The sequence below is a fragment of the Phyllostomus hastatus genome, unplaced genomic scaffold (genome assembly GCF_019186645.2).
Source record: "Phyllostomus hastatus isolate PE091 unplaced genomic scaffold, TTU_PhHast_1.1 phas_scaffold_129, whole genome shotgun sequence".
Lineage (NCBI taxonomy): Eukaryota > Metazoa > Chordata > Mammalia > Chiroptera > Phyllostomidae > Phyllostomus > Phyllostomus hastatus.
Window position 1 is genome coordinate 2004006 of NW_025334009.1, and position 18522 is coordinate 2022527.

At 62.3% G+C, this 18522-nt stretch overlaps 1 protein-coding gene across 1 annotated transcript in view; it reads left to right on the plus strand.

Annotated features, from left to right (window-relative positions):
• LOC123830605 (contactin-4-like) overlaps positions 1-18522 on the plus strand; it is a 212148-nt gene that overhangs the window by 112375 nt on the left and 81251 nt on the right. Inside the window, exons 5-7 of the mRNA XM_045857008.1 lie at positions 13438-13635; positions 17216-17318; positions 18069-18253. Of these exons, the coding sequence (XP_045712964.1) occupies positions 13438-13635; positions 17216-17318; positions 18069-18253 (486 nt within the window). The remainder of the gene's footprint in view (positions 1-13437; positions 13636-17215; positions 17319-18068; positions 18254-18522) is intronic.

The following is an 18522-nucleotide window of genomic DNA, read 5'->3' on the forward strand; positions in this document are numbered from 1 at the left end:
ACCCGCACCTCGGGGTTCGCACACACCAAAGCAGGTGACGGTCCGCTGAATGAGGAGTGTCGTGCTGATGGCTTCCTTCCTCTAGCCTGGCGACAGCCCGCCACCAGTGAGGAAAAACCCACGCTGAGGCCCACGTCCGAAGCCTTCCTCGGAGAGGGGGTCCTGACCGTGAGGCCGGCCCCCGGGGCCCGGGCGCTCTGAAAGCATTTATTATCTCCTTACACACCGCAAAGCAGCGCCCCGGCACGGCCGGCCAAGGCCGTTCCAGGTGTTGTGAGAAAACAGTTCTCTGAGCTCAGCCAACAGCCGCCCTGAGCCCCCGGTTGGGCTGTGTGGCGGTCCCCTGAGAGGTGGGTAAGAACCAGGGGCCGGAAAGAGGAAACCGGAAGCACGCTGGCCCAGGGGGCAGGTGTCGGCTTTGTGCAAAAAAAAAAAAAAAAAAGCAGTGATGAAAACAGAAATATATTAGGCCTCTGTAGATGCATGATTTTTCAAAAAGATTTCATTTATTTATTTTGAGAGAGGAGAAGGGAGAGAGAGAGAGAGGTAGAGAAACATCAGTCTGTGAGAGAACCATGGATGGGTTGCCTCTCCCGCAGCCCAGGCGTGTGCCCTGACCGGGAATCGAACTGGCGACCCTTTGGTTCACAGGCTGGTGCTCAATCCACTGAGCCACGCCAGCCAGGGCTGGACGAATGCTTTTCATTTCTCTGAAGCGTATGTGTATTGAGAGGTTCAAGGCTTCCTCTGACACGTTACTTGTCAGGCTACTCTAGGAGGAATTTCCTGCCCACGTCCGGAACGGGGCCCTAACACTGCCGGGACCACGCTGACGCCGAGCCAGGGCGGGCCGCCTGGGAGATCCCAGGGCGCAGCTGATGGTGGCTGCAGGGCACCCAGGGCGTCCCGAGGCTCAGCGGGTCCCCAGACCGACGTGATCCCTGCAGGGGCGCCCGGCCCACCTGAGCCCAGGGCGCGGCGTCGCCTTGGGCAGGGGCCCTGGAACGGCCCCCACGGCAGCCCGGGCTCTCGGGGACCGTTTCCCGTTCTCCCGAGTGGTGGTGTGAGAGCAGAGCATCAGAGTCACGTCACGGAGTGTGGAGCTTCCTGACTTCTTACAAGGGCTGGGTCTTACACAGGAGCCCGGACCTCTTGCAGCATGTCTGTAGGCGCAGCTTCCGGAGCCCCCGGGAGGGACAGGCCCAGGGACGACAGTCGTCCCCGCCGTCAGTTGGAGGAGCCCAGCAGGGCGGCCTCCGCCGGGGCGCTGCACCCTCCCAGCCAGACGCAGGGCACCAGTCCCCGGCCGGCAGAGTGTGGCCTGGAGAGATGGCTGATGGTGACCTTGACAGGTGGACGGGGTGGACAGAAGCCGCCCCCCTGGGCCAGTCCAGCAGGGTCGGGCGCAGACGCCGCGGCCCCTGCTTCCCACAGAGCCTGAGGGACACAGAGTGTGCGGGGTCAATGGGACGCGGGACCTCCGCTGTGCGCGTGTCTGTCTGTGGTGGGCGGGGTGCGGCCGGACGCCAGAACTGGGCCCTCTCCCTGGGCCGGGCGGGTGGGGGCGGAGATGATGAGATGCAGCAGGTCAGGGGGGACTCGGGCCCCGTCGGGCCGGTCGGCCGCTGGTCACCTCAGGCCTCAGGCCGGGTACGGCCTTTGGAAAGTGTGGGCGCTCGGGCATTGCCCGGCCTTGCAGTTTCTCCTGAAACGCCATCGATGTGGCGTTCCAGGTAAAGTCTGTCACTGCGTGAGTGTCAGCCGTCAGTTACAAACTGTCGCACCGGGCGCATGGGAAACAGGACACGGCTCCTCCACGGAGCAGGGCCCGGGGCCCGCCGGCGGCGGGAAGGAAGCACGGCAGGTGCCGGCTGTCCCTGCCCCCCCCCCCGTGTCCCCTGGAGCACCGACAGTCCGTCACTTCCCCTCAGGCGATGTCAGGGCTGTGCATCTCCGTCCTCATCGCAGTGGGGGACGGCGTGCGTGGCCGGGACCGACGGCGCACCCCGGTGCTGCTCCTGCAGCCACCGAGGCTGTGTTCCAGCACGGGGACCCGCGCCTGCACCCGGCGGGCCCCGTCCCCCACCCGCCAGACAAAGCCGAGTGCGGCCGAAGAGCCGGGTTCGCGGACCCCGCTCTAATAGATGCAATAACTGAGGAATTTACATCATCAATATTTTTCATCTTCCCGGAGATGGATAGATTTTTTTTTTCCCCCTGAGGGATTTTTCTTTTCTTAACTTAAGAATGTGTTTAAATCCCCTTGGCATGTCAGAATAATCATTACTGTTTACGGTTGCTGTGGCAACTGGAAATGTTGGCAAGCGAGCGGGATGGAGCCTGCGAGAAGAAGATAAGTTGTGTCAATTATTGAACATCTGTCAGACACTCGGCCAATTTGGAGTGACAGGTGAGAAGCTGGAAATCGAAGGTGGGCGCCGTGCACAGTGTTGCTGCCAACGCGCACTTGAGCACGTCGGTGTTGCATTGTTCTGCCACTTGCAGGGAGAGGTAATTAAGTCGCGCTCTCGTCCACACAAAGGAGGATTTTCCGTGGGAGAGATATGGCCGCGTGTGTGATTTCCATGCTACAATAACGTTAATCCCTCTCTACTGGATGTTGCTGAGCACTTTTCTGAGCTTTGTACGTGTGTTATTTAATTCAGTCCGCATGGCAGCCCTCGGAGCCTGGTAAAGTAATATCCGCTTGCACAGTTTTGCATCTGCTGGGAAGAGAGAGATGGGCAGCTCAGCCCCGGGCCCTGCGCCTCCCCCCGGAGGGCTTGTCTCCCCCGAGGCTACTCGTGCACCACCGCCACTCGTGTCTCTGTGCTCACGCTCGGACCCGGGATGGGCGTCCCAGGGCAGGCAGGGCCCCCAGGAAGCCCAGCACAGCCCCCCACGGCCAGGGCCCGCCAGGCAGAGCCGGGCGTCAGGCTGAAATCCGTCTGCAGTCCTGGCCCCGCGCGGTTTCTCACCCTCGCTGGGCATGTTCGTGTCTGCACGTTGTTGTCACAAGGACGGTCTGATTTTGTTGTCGAGTCGCTAAGGAGAGGGTGAGGGGCCGGCCCTGCTTCACGTGTGAGAAAATCGAGGGTTAGGGACACTGATTGGCCACGGCCCATGGAGGACACCGCCTCCCGTCTGGTCACCTGCACTGTGAGAGGAGGGCGGTGGGTGCAGACACCGGGCTCGGGGGCTCCGGGTCCTGCCTCCGCCACGGGGACGACTGACCGGACGGACCACGTGCGTGCGACGACAGCACCCTCAGCGGCGCTCGCTGCCGCTCCGGCGCGCTCCCTGCCGCAGAGGAGGGCTGTGGGCCAGGTGTCCTGCCGGGTCTGTCCAGCCGATACCCATGGAGCGAGCTCCAAGAGCACCTTCGCGGCCGAGTTTCCCGGGTGCCCAGGCATCTCTCTGCTCCCCCCACGGCCCTGTCTGGCACCACCCCCCACCGGCTTTCCCCCGTTCCTGAGAAGTGGGGGGACACTTTAATGCAGTCGGGGTTTCTCTCCCTTCACTTACCGGCGCGCCTGCCAGCTCCGCATCTGCAATAAAAGTCGTGTGACTTTTGTGTTTCATCTTGTTAACGTGATGTATTAAATGGATGATTTCCAGGCGTTGGGCCACCCTCGCACCCCTGTAATGAATACCCCGTGATCACGGTGTGAAATCCTTGCAATGCATTGTTGAGTTTGGTTTGCCAATATTTTGCGGAGGATTTTCGCATCTATGTTTATCAAAACATTGGCCTGTAATTTTCTCTCTTTTTTTTTTTAAATTTCGTGGCATCCTCGTCTGGTTGGGGAATCGGAGTGGGGCTGGGCTCCTAGCGTGAGTTGGGAAGCTTTCCCTCCCCTCCAGGAGGTTCTCGGGGGCGTTTGAGCGGGGCAGGCGGTATCGGCTCCTTGAGTGCTGGGGGGTCCCCCGTGAGGCCATCTGGTCTTGGACTTGCGTGTGTTGGGAGGCTTCTGAGTAATGATTCAGTCTCCTCTCTAGTAGCTGGTGCGTTCAGATGTCACATCGCACGCTTTAGTCCTTGGAAGACCGTAGGCTTCCAGGAGTCTACCCAGGTCTCCTAAGTCGTCTAATTGGTCGACACGTAAACTGTTCATAGTAGTCTCTTACAATTAGTATTTCTGTTACATCAGTTGTAGCTTCTTCTCTTTCATTTTTGGTTTTATTTGTTGGAGCCCTGTCTTTTTCTCTTAGCAAGTCTAGCTGACAACTGGTCGATTTTACTTACCCTTTCAAAGAACCAGCTCTTGGTTTCACTGAAAATTCCCCTCGTCTTCTTGGTGTCTGCTCCGTTTATTTCCACTCTGGTCTTTATTATCTATCTTCCTTCTACTTCCTGTGGGTTTTCGTTTGTTCTTCTCTTTGAAGTCCCTTTAGGTAGAAAGCTGGATTGTTGATTTGAGATTGTTCTTGTTTCTTTGGGTAGGTTTGTTTTGCTAAGAACTTTCAGGATTTTCTCATAGCTTTTCGTACACCGTATTTCTGCTTCTTTCCGGATCAGCGACTACTTCTCTACCTCACTGGAAGCACCCCAACACTGTATTAGGAACCTTTCTTAAAATACAGTTTTGTTGAGAAGTGCACATCACACACACACACACACACACACACAAAATTTAAAAACTGAGCTCTCCACCTAAACCCAAGACAGGGCAGGCAGAGCCTTCCAAGGTGCCTCATCTTTGCAACGGGAGGTGGTCCACAAGGGAGCCGGCGTGTGCCCCGTGAACAGATTAGTCAGCGCCACCACCCCTCAGCCTCCGAGAGTCCCACAGCCCCTGGCGGGGGCGGGGGGATGGGAGGGTCGCGCTGCCCGGAGCGGGGACTTACACGGCGAGACGCGTGGGAGCGAGGGCTGGCTCGTTTGGAGCACTGCCGTGGGAGGACAACCAGCTGGAGGCCTTTCGCTGAGTCGGGAGGCAGCGGCCGGGACGACTCGCGTGGGAGGGCCGGCTGTGACTCGGAGCTGTGCCCGAGAAGCCCGGAGCAGCCAGGGCCCGTGGGCCGCGCTGGAGAGGCCCCCCCGCCCCGCACGAGGGTGGGAGGTGCTGGGGGGCAAGGACGAGGAAGGCGGAGCAGTACGGAAGCCCTCGGGGCGGGAATCCACGTGCTGGGGAGGCAGACCCTCCCCCAGCCGAAGACACCACCGCCTCCCAGGAGGGCCCGGACCCCGCAGGGGGCGCTGCAGGGAGCCCCGCGCCCAGAGCGTCCGCCCCTGGCTGTAGCCAGTGCCCTGTCGCCCCGGGAAGCGTGGGGTCCCCTCCGGCAGCGGGCACATTCAACTCGGACCGCCCCTCTCTCCCTACTGTGCAGTTTTCACGTCGTCTGAGTGTTTTAAACGTGACTGTCAACCCACGCCTCTGCTCCGAGGTACTGACACTTCGCAGGCCGACTTCCGTTGTGTCTCCGTGAACCACGGCAGCGCCCTTAGCACCGTTAAACCCCACGGCGAGGACGACAGGAGGGAGAAGCCGTGATCCCAGTGAGCGGCGTGCCCTTCCCGGTGCAGAGACCAGCGGCTCCGCGCCCTGGCTCCGTGGCCCAGCCCCACCGAGCCGGCTGGGCCGCCCCTGCCGCAGTCACGCACAGAGCGCAAGTGCCGGTTCTGCGTGGCCTGGGCCCCACGCCAGCCCCGTCCCAGCCAAACACTCGGGCTAGCTTGGGTCTGCGAGCTCCGGGGCCCGATCGCGAACAGCAGTGAGCTCCAGGCCTGTGCCTGGGCTTCCGTCTCCCACGCCAGCGGCCACAGGCCCAAGTGCCCGCCGTGTCATAGGTCCCGGCACCGGGGTGGCTGGAGACCTCGCCCCAGAGGGGCCCGGGGGCTCCTCGTGGAAGCCGCTACTGAGCTCTCAGCGCCCCCTAGAGGTCGGGGCTTCCCAAGCAGCGGCGTTCCAGCCCCCGCAGGTCGGCAGCACCGGGAACAGGTAGGAAGGCAGGTTCTTGGGCCCGCGGGCCACCCACCGCCTGCCTTCGGTGAGGTCACAGCCCTCTGACGGCCCGGGAGCCCCTGGCACTAGAGAGGCAGCGCTGCCACCCCGATGCCTGCTGAGGACGGACTCTGGAGAAAGTCCTAATACCCTCATGTCCATTTGATCGTTGGTGTTCTTAAAGCCTGTGGAACTATAGAAGACACACCTGGGAGAGTTAAGTCCTTTCCGTGAGCCGCCACCACGGGCCAGCCCCCCCGGAGAGGCCGAGTGGGCTCCCGGAGCGGATGAGCCTTCTTCCCGCAGAGGCGCCAGCGTGCCGACCCCAGGCAGGCCTCGGGGTCCTTCCCAAACTTGTTACTGATGCGCTTCTGGGAGTGGAGGACAGCCCGCCTCGCCCCCAGGAGTGCGGGGACAGGTCCGGAGGCGACCAGCTGCCCGCCCGGGGCTGCTTAAAAAGCCCTTCCATCTGCATTTGTATTGGCTTATTGTCAAAACCATGTGTTAAATTGCCTTCAAGTGAAATGCCTTCACTTCCACCTACATATCTTTTTTAAAAAATCTGCATCCCCAGCTTACCCAATAAAAGCAGAGGCAAGAAAATGAGAAGTGACTGAGAGAGGGGGGAGGTCAGAAGCCGGACCCCAGGGCAATGTTCAAGGGCGGGCACCTGACTGGAAAACGCCCCTCCCCTACCCTCCCCGCCCCCCCCCCGCACCTGCGCCTGCACCCGGTGACAAAGAGCGAGTGCCACACCCGCACGCCCTGCATGCAGAGGGTGCTGAGGAGGCTGCTTCCAGGGGCGCCTCCCCGGTTCGGGCGGCATCTCGCTCTAGGTCCTATGTGACCCTGGCCTCACGTGGCCACCGCTTCATTTCCCCCAGCCACTTGTGAAGGTGGTGAGGGGGTTGGCTGCGTGAGCCTGACGCGGTGTGTTGAGAATGGCCGTGAACCTGTGTCCGGCGTAGTCAGTGACCAGTGTCTTCCGTGGGCGTGGGCCCGGCACCGGGGGCCCAGTGACAGGTGTGCGCCCCCCCTGGTCCACTGAGCACTAGCCTGTAGTGAAGACCAGTGTCTGAACCCTGGGGGACCTGCCTGGACCCAGTTCTCTGGGCCACAGGGCGTCCGGAGTGGGCGTCTGGAGTGGGCATCCTCTCGGCTCCCGCCTGATTTCAGCAACAGGCCGTGGCCACCAACAGGGGTGTCGCATGCGTCCCGTTGCAGCCCCTCAGAGTCCAGCTGCTCCCCGATACCTCCCCTCCCTGCTGCCCCCGTAGCGCCGCCCACAGGGGACAGTGCACGGGGGGTCCTGCAGCGACCACTCCGAGTCTGTGCAGGACTAGAGGTGTGTTCCAGAGCCCTCCCCTCCCAGAAGCCGGAGGTGCCCGGGTCACTCCCGCTTGCGCTTTCTCGCCAGCGTGTCGTGGGAAAACACTCTTCTCCTAGCTGCCTGGCAGCCCCACGCCGGCCACTTACCCCGGGGACTGTGACCCGGGCATCTCCTTCTCCAGACTCGGTCACCTCCTCTGTACGCTGGAGGGAGGGGCTGGGGGGCTCTCGGGTTCAGAGCTCGGAGGGCGAGGAGAGGCGTCTTTGCACACGGGCACCTTTGCCGCCTGGGGACAGGCCTCAGCCAGTGTCGAAGCTGTGAAGAACTGCACTCCAGAGAGAAATGGGTGTCGGGGGCGCACTAGGAGCCTCCCCCCCTCCCCCGAGCACACCGGCCGGTGGATTCGCCCGTGGGTCCCTGCACTCGAAGATCGCTCCGCTGAGGTCTCCTTCTAAAACCAGCCGCCACACCTCGCTTGCTGCGGGCCCCACGGCATGGAAGAGGGGACCAGGGAAGAGTGACCTTTCCTAGTTAATTTCCCGTGGATTTCCCTGCCCCCAGCCGGAAAAACCATCCCGGCTCCTTCCCCCTCGACAGGCTTCGCGTTCATTACAAACAGTCTCCGCGGCTGAGCGTGGCGACTATTAAGTGTTGCATTTCAAGCCCAGGTTTACTCCGCTGCGACACACTGCCGGTGGGACAAGAGCTGCCTGTCACTTCCAGAGCAATTAGTGTGGGGAGACTTATCAAAAGGAACCTGTCAGGTCTGAGCGAGGATAAACACCGAGAGGAGCCCCGGAGGACGTCGGCACTCTGGGTGGGGGACGTCCCCGCGGGCGGGCGGGCGGGCGGCGGCGCCGAGGCCGCGTCTTTGTTGCGGAGCCTCCGCTTCGCTTTCCGGGGCGCCGAGAGCGTGTCCCGTACCTCCTCCTGGCCTCCAGGTCGGCTCTGATGAAAACAGGCTTTGGTGCTTAGGGGGAGAGCGTATCGTCTGCTGAGTGAAACGTCGCTCGCTCTTTCTTAGCGGCGCCGACAGCTCCTGTGCGTCCCGGGGGGGCTGGGGGGGGCAGCCGTGGGGGGTGAGGGGCGGCGGGGGGGCCAGGCCAGCCTGCTCTGCCAGCCCCCACGCTCCAGCCTCACCTGGTCCCGGGCTCAGAGCCTCCGCGTTTCTTCAATGGCACCGACGCCAGGTTCCGAACCCTGAAAAGCTGCGGGCGTGCAGGCTGGCAGTGAGAGGGGGAGCCGAAGAGAGGCTGGCTGCCCGTTGAAGGGATGGAGTGGCTAGGAAATTTTGTTTTGATGGGTTTAAAAAACCTTAAAATTTTTTTTTCTACCTTTTGATCCCCTTCACGCATTTCTCCCACCAGCGCCCTGGCAGTCGCCAATCCATTCTCCGTGTCTATGAGCTCGATGGACCGATTTTTAGGTTTCACGTGTAAGAGAGGGCGTGTGGTGTTTGCCTGTCTCTGACTTGTTTCGTTTAGCATAATATCCCCAGGTCCATCCACTCTGGTGACAATGACAAGATTTTACCCTTTTTTTGTTACCAGTAGCATTCCACTGTGCATAGATGCCACCATTTCTTTGTCCGTTTGTCTCCCCACGGGCACTCGGGCTGTTCCTGTACCCTGGCTGTTGTCAATAATGTCGCACGGAATGTAGGGGTGCATGTGTCTTTCTGAATTAGTGCTTCGATTTCCTTTGCGTAAGTACCCAGAGATTGGATCACTAGATCATAACATAGTTTCGTTTGTATGTTTTAATGATTTTATGTATTTATTTTTAGACAGAGGGGAAGGGTGGGAGAGAGAGAGGGAGAGAAACATCAATGTGTGGTTGTCTCTTGCATGCCCACCCCACCCCACAGGGAACCTGGCCCCCAACCCAGGCATGTGCCCTGACTGGGAATCGAACCAGTGACCCTTTGGTTCACAGATGGGCACTCAGTCCCCTGAGCCACACCAGCCAGGGCTCCGTGTTTATTGTTACTCTTTCCGAAGCCTCCGTGCTGGTTTTGCATGTGGCTGCACCAGTCTCCAGCCCGACCAGCAGTGCACGGGGGTCCCTTCTCTCCGCGTCCTTGCCCACACTTGTTGTTGCTTGTCTGTTTGAAAACAGCCCCGCTGACAGGTGACGTCCTGCGAGGCGATACTTCCTTGCAGTTTTGATTTGATTTCCCTGATTATTAGTGATGGTGAGCCCCTTTTTAGATACCTGCGGCCAGCTGTATTTGTATTTCCCCTTGGAAAAATGCCTGCTCAGATCTTCCGCCCGCTTTGTCACGGTTTCCGCTTGTGCTCCAGTGGTGGGAGTTCTTCACCCATCTTGGATGCCCGTCCCCCACCCGCCGTGGGGTCTGTAAACACGTGCCGTCTCATGGGCTTATTTTCGCTTTTGTCGCCTTGGCTTTGGGTGTCGGGTCCAAAAGGCCAGAGGCCAGACCCGTGCAGAGGAGCCGCCACCCACGCCGTGCCCCCGGGGCCCAGGGCTTCCGTCTTCCACGCGCGTCGCTGGCCCACGTGGGGTCGGCCTCTGCGGACGGTGAGCCTGCAGCTTGAGGCTCGGCGTGCGGCCGCCCGGCGCACCCAGCACCATGCGCTGAAGAGGCTGGCTCCCCCCACGCTGTGCTGCGGCTCCTTTTCAAGAAACCCCCTGACCGTGTGGGTGTGGGCTTGTCTCTGGGCTCCCTGTCCTGTTCCGTGGACCCGTGTGTCTGTGTCTTCACCCGCACAGACCGCTGTAATCGCTGTGGCTTTGACCGTGGTTTCGTTCCTCCGGGTCTGCGCCGTGGTCCGAAGCCGGCACGTGAGTCCTCCAGCGTTGCGCTTCCTCCTCGTCTCCAGAAGGAAGAAACCAAACCGGGATTCGGTGGGTCTCACCCGCTCTGAGGTCTGCGTTTTGACTGTATTACATTCCGTATGCTCCTTCCTCGTTGTCTGGGGGAAGTGAAAACGTAATAGTCCAGGCAGTGATTTGCTGTCAAGAAAAATAAATTAATATGTTTTTCTTAGAGGCTCTTTCTGCCCCTTCGAGAGCTCAGCATTTAGCTCAGCTTGACCTCACCGGGCCCCAGCCCGGATTCCTGGCCGACCTTTGCCCTCAGGGCTCCCAGAGCTCACGGTGTCCAACCGCCCTTAGATCCCGTCCTCAGCACCATCCACCACCGGAGACTCTCCTGGGCCACCGCCGCGTGCTTCTCCGCCCTCGGCGTGGAAAGTGGTTACAGTGTCCAATCGTCAGTGCAGTCCGGGCGGCCGAGTCCAGCATCAGTTGAGTGTTGTGTTGCCTTCCGGGGCGTGACGGGACCTAATGATCTTCCCCAAGCCACAGTAATATAAATGATAATCTCTACATTATACTCACCGTGTCTCGAAGTCTCTGCCTTTCTTAGTTCGGGAATTCCCGCCCTCGGTTTTGTGGCCTGGTAATAAATGTCCGGGAGAGCAGTGTGTGTGTATGGGCGGTCGAGAGGGGCACCCTGTGATCCCACAGGTGCGCTTAACCACCTTAGTCCTGAGGAATCCCACGGTCCTTGACGCACTGAAAGTCTCTCGCCTGCTTTGAAAGGGGACGTTTGAAAATCTGTTACCCTCGGCTCAGCCCAGTGCTCCTGAGAGCCGTGTCACCTCTGAGCCCTCCAGAGCGGGTGGGTGGGGGCGGGGCGGAGCGCTTGACGGACGGGACGGAGGTGTCCCAAGGCCACAGCCGAGAAGGGGCAGCGGCGACACCGGAATGATTACCTCATTCTCAAGCAGGGTAAACAGCACGTTGTGTTTTTTATTCTTTACTTTTGAAACACGAGGGACCTGGGTGACTCGGCTGTGCCCCGGACTCAGCGCTCACACTCGCGTGTGCTCACACTCGCGTGTGTTCCGACAGACCCGCGTCACACCCTGCTCCGGCTCGCTGGGCCGAGCGGTTGAAAGGGAGCCTTTCACAGGCATTGCCTGGGTGACACAGGTCCGAGTGTGGGTCTTCTGGTCTGTTTTTTTTTAAATTTAGACTAGAAACAAAGAAAAAAGCAGATGAATTTCTTCTGACATGCGTGGTCCACACAGAAGCAGCGTTCTCCCGCAAACTTCAGGAAGCCTGGCCGCCGTAGCCACTGGCAATGGGCTGGAAAAACGTCTTCAGGAAAACAAACACATCCGTAGTTTCATCTCTTGTCCCCTTGGAGAGGGGTGGGTTGGCGGCCACTGTGCAGGGACGACTGTCGGACTTGCAGCCTGTGACTCTGGCGGGGCTGGCTCACTCTCGGATCCCCCCGGGAGCGCGTTCCGGGGTGGGCAGTGCCCTCGCTGCGCCAGGACAGGACTCAGGGACTCAGGGACACCCCGGGGTGCCCGAAACGCGCCCAGGCGAGTGGGGAGGGCCGCGCTGCTGGAGGACATCTCCCGTGTTGTGGGGAACCTGCCGCAGGGGATGGCACCCGCCCTGACCGGCCCCGGGCCTCTCCCGCCCCCACGCTGGGTGCTCCCGGGAGTACACGCTGCCTCGCCTTTATCAACACGGAGTGTCCCCTCCTCCTCGGCCTGGGGCCCTGCCTGTGCCGCACAGGCCTCGGCACCGTGTGCGGCTGCTCCCGGACGGACTGTCACCTCCCTCAGGCCCTGCGCCAGAGGGTGCGGTCTCCCAACCCCACCCCAGGTCTGTGCACAGCACGTGGGTGACGAAGGCCCCAGCGGTCACCGAGGCCACTCCCCGTCGGGCCTCACTGAGTCTTCAGTGAGGACTCAGGGGTCTGTGTCCAACGCTGACCAGACCCTTCGGCCCTTCCCGAGGACACTGCGTGCCCTCCACCATGAACCCCGTGTCCCACGGAAGGGCAGCCTGGGAGCACCCGGCCAGCCCTGGCTCTGAACCCCATGCGTGGCGTTGCCCCCCGCCCCCACCAGAACCACTTTTGGGAATGAAACGGGGCAGGTGGGCGAACCCCTCCCCCCAGCCCCGGCCGGGGACGGAGCTGGAGGTCACACTGCAGGGGGCAGCACCGTGGAGGGCCTGGAGCCCAGTTGGCCCGGCGTCCTTGGTGACAGGCTCGCGGCAGCCGGTCACCTCACTGCCCCGCCGTGGGGCTCCCCTGAGACGGGAGCCAGGCGCCCCGTTCGCTCACACGACGCCTGCGTCCTCCCGCACCAGGTCAGCCCATTCGGGGACACAACTGTCAGTGACATCCACCCCCGGGGCGTCCTGGGTGGAAGAGTATTTGGGAGAAGGTTGCTCTTAATTGTCACTCCGTAGTCACTCCCTTACGGAAACGGTATTTCTGCAGCTGGTTTTTAGGTTCCAGATTGACATGTCTGGGACCGGCCAACCCGTCCGTCCGTCCGTCAGTGTGCGCTGAGCGAGTGTTGGCTGCAGTACTAGCCACATCTCAGTGCAGTGATGATGGAGACAGAGCCGGAACGCGCCCGTGGGGAAGGAGCAGGCGTCTGCGTTGCCGGGGGAGGGAGAGGACCGGACTGACACTCTGGGCAGGAGTGGTCAGCCCGGTTCCTTCATCCTCCATGCCGACGCCTCTCCGTTGGTGGGAACCAGGGATCATGCCGGAAACCACGGGGGTGATGCCGGCACGTGGCAGGCACTCCGAGGCGCCGTCACGGTTAGTGGTTATTACCCACGGTCCGTCGTCCGCCGTCCCCAGGGCGGCCCCCTGCCGTCCCAGGGCGGCCCCCTGCCGTCTCAGGGCTGAGACCAGGGGTGCCAGACTCATGTCCACCCCGGGGCCACGTCAGCCTCGTGGCTGCCTTCCAAGGGCCGAACGCAACGTCAGGACTGCGTGAGTGTGACCGCTCCTTCACAGTCCATCAAGAGCTCGGGGCTGCCGCCGGGTAGTAACAAGGCGCCGGGCCGGAGAGAACAAGGTGGAGGCCGGATTCAGCCCGCGGGCCTGGTGTTTGCCCCCGTGGGGTGGACGGCCCGGGTCTGACCGGGGCGCTCGGCGAACTGCGCGGCGGGCCTGTTCCCCCGACTTAAAGACACAGGGCTCTCCTGCTCATGCGTGTGCACCCCTCTCGTTCCGTTCCCTGGGGATACAGCCGGACGGAGGGACGGCGGTCACGTGCTGTTTCTGCCCAGCAGGCGGAACAGCCACCCGCGGGGGACGCGGCCCCAGCCCCCGGAGCCAGCCCCGCCCGTAACGAGGGCCCCTTCCGCTTTCAGGGCTGAGCTACGCCTGGGTCTTCAACGAGTCCCCGTCCCACCAGGACAACCGCCGCTTCGTCTCCCAGGAGACCGGGAACCTGTACATCGCCAAGGTGGAGGCGTCGGACGTGGGGAACTACACCTGCGTGGTCACCAACACAGTGACCAACCACAGGGTGCTGGGCCCCCCCACCCCGCTGATCCTGAGGAACGACGGTGAGTCTCCCGGGGACCGCGCGGCCGTGTCTTCTCGGTGACCGCGAGCGGGGCGCGGGAGCTGCGGTGTGCACGCGCAGACGAGAGTGTCGGAGTTCAACGTGGGAGCCGTTAAAGCTTTCTGCGTCCGGCGCCCGTGGTTTCCCCACTTGTGCCGGAGCAAACCCGTGACTGCGTTTTGGGAAACTAACTAGAATCCTAGTTGCTTAGCTCAACAGGAACGGAGGGTGGGTTCGGGCAAACAGAAACGGCACGGGACTCCATCTCCTCCTTCTCCCCACGTACCGTGCGCGCCGGGCAGAGGGAAGCGGGAGGCCGGGCAGTGGGGCTGTCAGTCCGGCTGTCAGTCCTGGCTGGGTGATCCCGTGGTCGGTCAGTCCTGGCTGGGAATCACGTGGTCGGTCAGTCCTGGCTGGGTGATCCCGTGGTCCGTCAGTCCTGGCTGGGTGATCCCGTGGTCGGTCAGTCCTGGCTGGGAATCATGAGCTCGAGCACCCTCCGGTGTCCGGGACGAAGTTCACAGCCATCCAAACGCCGACCGGAGTTCCCACCTGGAGACCCAGCGCCCGGCACGGTGAGATGACGCAGCCTGCCAGGGCTCACTGCGGACGGCCTTTTAACCTCCCGTGAGCTTCTGTGAGAACACTTCAAGAGAATCCGCGAAGTTCCCCTCGGTTACTTAGACGGGTGCCGTGACAGGGTGCCGTGACAGGGTGCGGTCTCAGAGGCAGCCATCCCGCCCTGCAGGCCCAGCCCCGGCAGCCCTGCTCCCCACGGGGCCTGTGAGTGCACCCCCGCCCCGTTCCCAAAATGCGCCCCTCCCTCGACCCACACCGCTCCTTCCTTCCTTCCTTCCCGTTCCCTCAGGCCCCTCCCCTCTCGCTTCCCCCAGGAGGTCTCTGCCGCCTGCCCCTCCCCCTCTGCTGGGCCGGGCCCTTCTCTCCACAGGCCAGCAAGGCCTGTCACCGGCCCCCAGAGCCCCGACCCATGCGTCCCCGTCTGCCCCACTGTGAACTGGCCTTTGCAGGAGCACGCACTGTGCCTCTGTCTCGGCTGCAGCTCCCGCCCCTCGTCCAGCTCCTGGGCCATGGAGGACTCCCCGGGTAATTGCCAAGTGAATAAAAATGAGACCTGTGTCCCTCCACACCCACTGACACGGTGACAAAAGTGGTCGCAGTTGACGTGTTTGGGTTTCTGTTTTTTTCACGTCCACGTCACGTCAGACCTTCCGTGGCGAGCAGGGTCACGGGCCTCCCTGGACACGAAGACAGTTGGCCGAGGGCGGCCCCCTTTCCCGTTTCGCAGATGAGTGGCCCGGTGCTCACGCAGGGGGAATGACAGACCCCGAGGTCACACACGAGCGGCACCCTGACGGCCCCGGGTCCCATGTGGCACCCCCCTCTGTGTCCCCGGCCGAGCACAGTGCCACCGCTCACCCGACTCTACAGCGGAAAACGCGGCAAGTTCAAAGCTGCAGCTCAGACTCCTCTCTAAATGGGCTCTGCTTCCCTCCATGCCGGAGGGACTTCGTCCCCAAGCGGGGCTGTGGCCCTGAGCCCCGCTGCGGGGAGCTGCAGACCAGCCACCTCTGCAGGGAGGGTCTCAGCACCTCGGCAGCGTCGGCGTGGGTGGCATTTCGGAGCCAATAACGCCGATTTCCTTCGTTCATTCACTGTTAGTGAGCTGGGCGTGCACTTCTGTGGCCCCTGCCGTGGGACAGCGCCTCCTCTGGGCGCCAGCGGACGAGAACGGCGAGGCCACATCTCACGGCACTTGGGACACTTTGCTGGGGGACAAAGGTGCCAGCCGCCAGCAGGAGCAAAGGCAGGAACGCGGTGGCTGTAGAGAGTAATGAGCAAACCAGCATGGAAACCAGAGGCTCCGGCGGGGGCGGGGTTTTGGGGAAAAGCCTCTCGGGAGGCCACGCAGGACCGAGACTGGAGTGATGAGGAGTCGGCCCTGGGAAGGTCAGAGCGAGGAGCCCTGGGCCCGCGCCACTGGCGGCGAGTGCAGCAGCCGTGCGTGCAGGACACCCCCGTTCTGGAGAAGGCCCGGAGGAAGGCCGACCCGCACCCGAGTGCCAGGGACCGCAGCGGAGGCGAGGATTTGCGTCTGAGCGCGTCTGAGTGGGTGCAGGGTGTCTCGGTCTAGTTCCGTGGTGCGGAGAGGAATCGGGGAGCGGCCTGCAACCTTGGACGCCGGGCAGACTGTTGTGAGACTGAAGGCACCCTGTGCCACCCCTCGGAGAGGGCGGCCTGCTCGGAGAAGGCGGGCACGGACTGGACCCGCGCGGTCTGAGTTTGTGGGGGCACCGAGGGGGTAAGCGTCCCCCAGAGCAGCCGGCCGGCCGAGGGTCGCTCTGCGGTCTCGGAAGTCTGCATCCCCAGCGCCAGGACTCCGACGCCGAACTGCGTCTTTGAGAACTGCCGTGTCAAAAGGCCCCGCCCACTCCTGTGGAAGGAAGTAAACACTCAGCTCTGGTCACCCCTCCGCGTGACGGCCGTGCCACCCACCATCAGGGTGGGTCTCCACACATGGACACGACCCCGACCCCGTTTCCCAGGCTCCGAAGCCGCCGATGCCAAAGCACCGCACTGCAGAACACATGACGTCACGCCTCTGTCACTGCACCTGTCCCCGCCCCTCCTCTGCCCTCGGCCTCTCTTCCGACTCCCCCAGTCTCCCCTGCCCCTAACTGCGGACGGCCCCCAGGAGGGAGTGGGGGCCCCGTCGTTTCTGAGCGCGCTTCCAAACTGCCAGCAGGCACTGCTGGCCAGAGCCTCAGGCAGCAACTAGACACAGAGCAGAAATGCACGTTGGAAGCGGCGGTGGGCGGGGTCAAGGGCGTCCCGAGGAGAAAGCGTGACGTGCTTCCTTACAGGCCATGGACTGTGTTCGCTAGGTGGTGGTCCTGGGTCGTGACCGTGCAGTCAGTCTGCAGGCGGGGACGGCGGGAGAGTGTGGCCTTCAGGGTCCGCGTGCCCCTGGCCATGTGGCTGCAACTTAAAGGTTGTTTCCTGTGTGTGTTTCCCATGATTCTTTCTAGATCATTGCAGAACATAATAATAAAAACCCTGGCATTTGATGTTCCCCTGCATGGACTAGGTTTTCATTAATTCAGACTAGCGTGCACGTGAAAGAAAGTAATTTGTGGCCGCACACTGATGACTCAGAAATGTTCTTTCTGATATAGAATAAAGCCTGCAAGTATTTTTTAAGTGTTTAAAATTTTTCTGCAATGTATTTCCAAAAAACACAGTGTATCTGATGTTCCGGGTGACTAAGACTTTATCTCCTTCCGATTTTTTTTCCGTGACTACCAAAAAAACGTTTTTTCCGAGAAGCGAAGCTGAGTGCAGGGAGAACCAACGCCAGCAGGTGGCGTGGTGCTGGGACAGGTTCCTCCAGCTGTCACCCGGATGGAGCCACTGCTGCGGGTGGGGCAGCGCGACCAGTTCAGACGTGGGAGCCCCACAGTGGGTGGGGGGGGACGGGGGGAGCTGCCGGGGACGTTAGCAGGGGAACACCTCACACGTTTTGAAAGCCGCCCAGAGACTTAGCCCCTTGTCCTTCTTCGCAGGGGTGATGGGCGAGTACGAGCCCAAAATCGAGGTGCAGTTCCCGGACACGGTCCCCACGGCCAAGGGCGCCACGGCCAGGCTGGAGTGCTTCGCCCTGGGCAAGTAAGTCCCGCTCCGCCCCCCTGCCCCCGCGCCTTCTCCCTCCGGGCCGGGGAGGGCTCCCACCGCCCGGGGAGGGGCAGCAGTGGCTTCTGAGGGGACCCGACGGCAAGCCTGTCCCTTTGTAATTCGGTGAATTTGTCCCCTCCGCACAGGGAGGGGACCTGGAGGGGACCGGGGGGTGGGGGGCGAGGAGGCTCAGGCCACCCCCTGATGCGGCCAGGGAGAAGGGAGGGTGGGCAGGCCCGAAATGGCCTCTCCCCCTTGCTCAGACCTGGGACGTGCTCACGGTCCAGCCCAGGGTGGCGGGGAGAGACGGGGCCTTCCCTGAGGTGCAGCCGGGCCGACCGTTAGGAAAACCGCGGGCTTCGTCCCGGCCCCAGCTCACCGGGTGCACCCAGGCTCCCCTGAGCTCCTCCTGGAACCGCCGGCCTCTGCCTGCTGCTCTGGCCGGAGGCAGGGGAGACCCGTGTCTCCCGGAGAGTCTCTGTCGGGTGTCGCATCGAGGATAGATCACCCCACGCGAGCCCAGGGAAGGTTCTCATTTTAGTGGAAGCGCTGAGGACAGGACGAGATCAGATGTGTGGGTGTGGATGGAACCTCGCACGTGCGTGTGTGACGTTCGGGGCGCGCTGTAGGAGGCAAGCCTTTCTGCCCGGAACCGAGAAGGGAGGGGCCCGTGGGGCACAGCTCGAGTCGGAGGTGCGGTTCCTCTCGTCTCACGCCCTGTCCCCTCCCACCCACCGCTGCCAGCCCGGTGCCCACCATCACCTGGAGGCGAGCGGACGGGAAGCCGCTGGCGAGGAAGGCCAGGAGACACAAGTCCAGCGGGGTCCTGGAGATCCCCAACTTCCAGCAGGAGGACGCGGGCCTGTACGAGTGCCTGGCCGAGAACGCCCGGGGCAGGAACGCGGCCAGGGGGCAGCTGACTTTCTACGGTGAGTTCCCGGCGCCGGCGGCCCGTTCGCAGACCCTCTGGGTCCTCACGCCGCGAGCTCAGGGGGGTTGCCATCAGGCTCTGGGGAGGGAGGGCGCCCAGCGGGCCTGTGCGACCCCCGGGCGGCTCTGGGTGCGGGGAGGGAGGGGCCCGGGGGTGGGGGGGTGACGGGCAGGCCGGAAGAAATCAGGGCGGCGTGTTTGGGGCGGCACCTGGTGAACACGGGCGCGAGGGAGACGCTGCCCGACGCAGGAAACGTGAGTTCTCTTC